This window comes from Mustela nivalis (assembly GCF_964662115.1).
Source record: "Mustela nivalis genome assembly, chromosome: X".
Taxonomy (NCBI): domain Eukaryota; kingdom Metazoa; phylum Chordata; class Mammalia; order Carnivora; family Mustelidae; genus Mustela; species Mustela nivalis.
The window spans coordinates 57842226-57848761 of NC_139040.1; the positions used below are offsets into that span (position 1 = coordinate 57842226).

At 44.8% G+C, this 6536-nt stretch overlaps 1 protein-coding gene across 1 annotated transcript; it reads right to left on the bottom strand.

The window, feature by feature from the left end:
- Positions 1 to 228: 228 nt before the first annotated feature.
- POU3F4 (POU class 3 homeobox 4) lies at positions 229 to 4045 on the bottom strand. The gene has a single exon (XM_082715996.1). It carries the CDS (start codon positions 3947 to 3949, stop codon positions 2864 to 2866), a length of 1086 nt encoding a protein of 361 aa, XP_082572122.1. The 5' UTR covers positions 3950 to 4045; the 3' UTR covers positions 229 to 2863.
- Between the last annotated feature and the right edge of the window lie 2491 nt (positions 4046 to 6536).

Sequence of the window (6536 nt, forward strand, 5' to 3'; positions counted from 1 at the left end):
ATGAGCATGGGCAAGTGCGTGATAACAGGCCCCGCTGTGTGTGCGAGTGTATGAAAGGCCAAAAGTCAGAGGGAGAGAATCAAGAATCAAAACAATGACTAATGATTTCTAACCTGAAGCAGAGCAGATGCGCTGCTTACCAGAAATGTGCCTCTATTTAAATGCTTCACTTCACACACCACACAATTTAAAAAAAGGAGGAAAGAAAAAAAAACAATATTTTTTTGGAAAAATGTTTTATTTTAAATCTTTTACAACAATAAAATATTGTGTCAATATAAACCCCTTGACTAAAACTGTTCACATCAAACATTACAGCGAATTGTTTTCTTTTTGACACCCAACTCATCTTTGAGTTTTCTTTAAAACATAATGCAGAATTTATTGAAAATAAATAATTGCTGGCAACTGCAATAGGCATTTGAATAAAATAGTTGAAAAAGCAACTCTTAATGAAAATAGTGTTTATTATACATCAGTTACTAAATGAATAAACTAAATGATTTTTCTTTAAATTAATAACTTCAAAAACGTTTAATATACAAAACTGTACAATTATAAAGTCGGCAGAAATATTTGGGTTAACTCAGGTTTGAACCATAGTACTTAACTACAAAAGGGGAAAAATCAAAACAAACAAACAAAAAAACCCTAACAGTCGTAAAACACAAAGTGTGGAAAGACAAAACAAACAAAAAATTTCCAGAACTAAAATCCAACTACCAACAGAATGCAGACTTCTGATAAAAAAAGAAAAAGGGTCCAGGATTTGAATTAACACATGTCCTTCAACCTGCAGCTGGGGGAGACACAGTGTGGTGGACCAGAAGCCTGGCAGCCCATACTAGCGTATCTAACACAAGGGCCCCTAAGCATTTTGGTCCTTAGGTAGTTTGAAGCTTTGTCTACTGAAGCTGCACCTGAAGGTCGCCTCAGGCAGCCGACCCAGGCATGCGGAGCCCCCAGCCATGTCTGGCGGGCTGCGTCTGGGTGTTCGGTGCTTGGCCTGCCCTGCACATGTGTGCTCATTGAGAATGAGGTGCTCCTGTGGACTTGGCGTCTAGACTTGAGAGCGAGCAATAAAGCCACAGCAACTGCATATTTTTTTGGATCTCTACACAGCCTAGCGAGATTTTATGTAATTTTTTTTTTTTGTAAATAGTAATACGATACACACAGCTATCTACACACACACACGTTTGCACTCGCGCTCACGCACACACGCATACACACAGGAACGAGATTAGAAATCAAAATAAAAAACAAGAACACCCAGAAACCCAGACTCCGGGTATCTGGCTACCTAGCTTAATCTTCGCTGTGGGCTTCTAACAGCTGTGCTTGTCAGAGGCGTGGAGACTGCTTCTCGTGAGCCCACTGAGAGACAGCGATATGTATATAGGGGAGAAGAGGTGGTAACGAAGCTAGAGCAAAATCCTTGTGACCTTTGCCAACCATTTCATCGTCATTCTGCACGGAGCAGAGAGCACCTGTTTACCACCCCACTCGCCACCCCTCCCCGACGGTTTCTCACTCAGGGAGCTGGCGGTGAACTGGAGCTGAACGGAACTGGGAGGCACTGACTCAGTCTGTCGCCAGCATCTCAGGGTCCTCGTCTCCAGGGAAAGCAATGGTATGTGAAGGCAAAGTCCTTCGCTTAGGAAGAAGGAGGTGGGGTCGCGCTGGCGGTCCTGGTGAGGCACGGGACCCGTGGGGAGCTCTCAGTGCAAACATTCCGGACCTCCGTAGGTGCAGAGCCCTCTTGCTGCTCAGGCCGACCTCTTTTGTCGGGCGCCGCCCGCAAATCCTTTTCAGGCACCCAGATCTGCTCTGTAGAAGCCTGGAAGGACTCCACAGATCGAGGGAGGGAGGGCAGAAAGCTTCAAAATCTCCTCTCCTACTTCACAGTACTTTGCAAACCCAATCGGCTTGCCTATTCTGCCTACCCTAGACACTCTGCCCTCTGAAAAATTATATCTATATCTATATATCTATAGATATATAGATATATATCTCTACTATCATCATGAACAATTCTATCCATTGTACTTCTCCATACAGATTTAGTGTAGGGGGTGGGTGGGTGGGTAGGCATCTCTTCCCCTACTCCTCCTACGATCTTCCCTTTTTTAAGGAATTAGAAAACCGCCAGCTCAATGAAGGAATAATCATAGTAGCAATAATAACGTGGAGTGGCTGATTAGATACAAATTATCTCACAAATATTGTGTACAGCTTGTAGTAACACCGCAGACATTTAGAAACGCTATAGAAGTTTTAAAAAATGCAAAACTAGTCTATTGTAAAACAGATTTCACCTGAAATACAGCTGCTATAACCAAGGCGCTGAAAGGTTATTCAGAGGCACACATCTGTCTTCCCTCCCCCTCCCCCATTTTACCCCACCCCCAAGTTACCCCACTGCTTGTTCTTCGAAGAGAGGAGCAATCCAACAGACCTTACTCGAGTAAACAATATGTATTGATCTGCAGAAAAGGTTGGAGCAAACATTTCCCTGGCGGGAGGCGGCCCACTATAATGAGTTCCCTGCCTGGACGGCTTAACGCAACTGTGTATCAGCCTTAAGAAGCCTGAAGGCGTTTGTGAGTGTGTTTCCTTTTAAAATATAAGTTAGAATCCCCTATTTTTTGGGGGGGGGGAATGAAAGAAAAAAAAGAAAGCAGGAAAAAAAATATGGGGAGGGAGGGGGAGAGAGAGCGTGAGAAGAGCCCTATCTAGATATTTAGATATTGCTATGTCTCTAGATAGCAATAATAAAGCTGAAGTGAAATGAAGAGAGTGGGAGAGAAAGAGAATTCCACGCTGCTCCCAGCGCGGCGGGCCGCTTTCTTGCTTCCTGCAGTCAGAGATCGTGGCAGGACGTGTCTGTTTTCACGGTGTGCGAGTAAACCTCATGTGGCTGCTGATCCCCTGGTGGAGTCATTCTTTTCTCTTTCTGTCTTCGATTACAGAACCAGACACGCACCACTTCTTTCTCCAACTGGAGGCTGTCTGCCAGCGAGGAAATCTCCTGCGCGGCAGGCTTGGGACACTTGAGGAAATGCGTTTCCAGGACGCCCTTGACACTCACCTCGATGGAGGTTCGCTTCTTGCGCTTACGGCCCTGAGCGGCGATTTTGTCAATGCTGGTCGGGCTCCCTGTGGACGAATCAGCCTCCTCCAGCCACTTGTTCAGCAGTGGCTTCAGCTTGCACATGTTCTTGAAGCTCAGCTGCAAGGCCTCGAACCTGCAGATAGTGGTCTGTGAGAACACGTTGCCGTACAGTGTGCCCAGCGCCAACCCCACGTCGGCCTGGGTGAAGCCCAACTTGATTCTTCTTTGTTTGAATTGTTTGGCGAACTGTTCCAACTCATCCGAGGTTGGTGTCTCCTCGTCCGAGTGGTCCTGGCAGTGGTGCGCGCCTAGGTCGCTGTGGTCTGGGGGATCCCGGAGCACGGGGTGTAGGCTCTGTGCAGAGGCAGAGGCTGGCGGTGGGGTGAGCCCTCCGTGTTCCAGCATGCCGCTCACTGTGAAGCCAGGCTGCGAGTACACGTTAAGGGGTTGGCCGCTGGATGTGATGGACGGGTTCGGAGCCGGGCTAGTTCCCCAGGCATTCGGATGGTTAGTGTGCGGAGAGTGGTGGGCGACGTGCGGTGAGCGGTGATGGATGATCGCACCCAGCTGTAGGTCTTCGCGCCCGGGCTTCACGTCCTGCTGGTCCAGGGGGTTGGTGGCTAGTGTGGAAGACCATGGGCCTCCATCGCCCAGACTGGTGACCCAGTGATGCCCGAGAGGATGCCCATTGCTAGGAACTCCCTGCAAGTAATCACTTTGGAGAAGTTTCTGAGGGTTTCTGAAAGGACTCCCCTGCTGCATGCCCGAAGAGTCCGCATGGACTAGGGAGCTAGAACTGAGAATGCTGTAGGGATTCGAGGCAGCTGTGGCCATGGTCGATGAGGATCCCCTACTAGTTATAATGTGGCAAAGGGAGCAGCTTCAGCCTTTGACATCTATGGTGCGGGGGAGCTAAAGCCGCGAGAGCGAGTTACCGGCACGCACTGTGGCCAATTGCAACATGTCTCGGCCTGGCTAGCCACGGGCTCGGCCAATGGCGGCACGGGAGGCCGGTCTAACTTTCCAAATGAGGCTAGCTAAGCACTAGAGTTTCAGTGAGACCAGAGCAGGAAGTAAATCAATCTTTTGGCTCCATTGGCTGCTTCGGGCTGAGTGACGGCAGTTCATTTGGTTAACCCTTCCTCCCTCCCCCCTCCCCACCTCACCCAGACTTCATGGACGTTTGTAGTGGAGGGTGAAGTATAAGAGGGAAGTGTGTGTGTGTGCGCGCGCGTGTTTGGTGGGGGGGGGGGGGTGGATAAGGGGTGAAGTAGCAAAATGGTTTTAGAATTCCTTTTGTATTATTTAGATTAACCGAAATAGAGAAAGAAAAAAAATATATTAAGAAAACAATATAACCAGTTTAAATGTCATCTAAATGTCAGTGGATTGGGATTTTTATCAAATTCGTTTAGCATTCTGGCTTAGTTGTGTGCAGGGCACTGCAAATCAAAATCTTGCTACAAAGTTTGAGCAAAGGAACCCCTTTTGGATAGAACCCTAAATCTGTAAGACTGAAGTCCATGATTCCAATAAGAACTATTTTGACTTGTTTTATTTCATTTTATCATTTATGAGAAATTCAATACCAAGTTCAGAAAGCATCTAAGAAAAAGATGTCCAGCTTCTGAAAATTTTTATTTAAAGCATGAACAACTGGAAGATTCTGGGAAAATCTAATGTGATAAAAGTAAATTCGAATGTGACAAAAATCTGACAAATTTCAGTTATTGTGAAGTTTGCCTTCCAATCCAGTTGGTCAATTGGACAACTTGGTTTTTACTACCTCTCCAAGTCAGCTCTCACCAGCGGTCCCACAACCTCTTTCAGAGGCAGCTTGCTTAAATGGAGAGCCCTCCCTCACACTCACCCAAGACACTTAGCGTGCCCAGTTTCAGTAGGTACAGAGGAGAACATTCATGATTAGGGCGCCTGATGCTATACCCTAGGAAAATTGTTTTTAACATGCACTGCCCTCCTTCTCCCCATCCCAGACAAGTTGAAGTAAATGGAAATCATTTAGTGTGCCCTGAAAATTCAGAGAGAGAGAAAGTGATGAGAGATGAGAGATGCCAGGCTATTTGGCATTAAGCACCCCCCCCCACACACACACACACGCACCCATCAGCTTGAATTTGCTTTCAGCTTGGGAGGACAGGAATGTTTTCACATTTTGGTTAAGAGGAAACAAGAAAGGCTTGTACTCCTAAGCTTTTATAAGTTAGGGAAGGGCAAGTTCATGTACTTCACAGCCCTGTGCAAAGGCATTGCTTGTAAGCTGAGTGAGGTGAAAATGCAAAGATTTTAGATTTGCTCTAGCTGAGAAAAAGCAGCACAGGATTTCTGAAGTAAAAAAAGAAATGACCTTCCATTGCATAATTTCTAAGGTAACCTAGCTTCATAATTATATTTGCACTTACAGAAGACAGCATCAGAGTTCCCTTATTGGTTTGAAATTCCATTAAATATATTGCAAGAGCTCCTAGGTTTAGCTTGATTTAAATTTGCATACATTTTCATATATTTAGCAGAAATAAAAGAAGGCTTGCAGCTACCAGAAAGTCATTAAGGCATTAGTTTCTCTAAGAAGACAGATCTGAAGAAAGTGCAAGAAAATGAGGAAAAAATAAAAACAAGGTGAGCTTATTCTGCCGTTCCTTTATATAGATAAAGAGCATGTATTTCCTGTGAAATGAGTAATTTCTTAAGAGAGTAGAGAGCGATGGGAGTTTATATTGGTAAATGTAAATTGTGTCTATTAAGCAGGAAAACCAGGCGTCTGTTTAAGATCTATTTCTTTCTTTCTTTGTCTAAAAAAAAGAAAAAAAAAGGATAAACACTTAGTAGTTATTGGAAGAGATGATAATTTGTCTTCTCCTCCTCCTTTTCATTGAAATTATGGTTTCATTCTCTGGTGTCCTTTTGTAAAAGTTTATCTGCTTTTAACCTAGAAATTGTTTTTTTCTCCTCTCTTCCTCTGCCCTCCTCCTTCCTTCCCCTTCCCTGCTCTTCTCTTTCAGTAGAAGAATGTCTTTTCTTTACCGCCAACTAACTGTGTATCTTCTTTTGTAAGAATACAATCTCATTTGTGCCTGAACTTTTGCTTCCTGAAGAAAAAAGTACTTGTTAAAATCAAACAAAAATGAAAGTTTTCAGGTGCTCTCTTAGGCTGCCTGTTCAAGGGTCCTTTTGCTAGTTTATGTCATGTCAGTTTAGAGGTCAGAGGGAAACACATTAAAGTACCCATACTGGCAAAAAGATCATGATCATTGCCATGTTGTTATAATGGTGTGTTCCCCACCCCCATCATTGCAGCTACCTTTCAGTGAAAGAGTTACTAATCTTAGTCTGGCCATTCAGGGGGTTAAGGCGATTATCAATTTTTAATGCTTTCACATGGAAAAAAAGGGGAGTCCTTTTC

What these genes read in the sequence shown, in the direction of transcription:
- POU3F4 (XM_082715996.1), bottom strand. Translation starts at nt 3,949, where the DNA reads ATGGCCACAGCTGCCTCGAATCCCTACAGCATTCTCAGTTCTAGCTCC.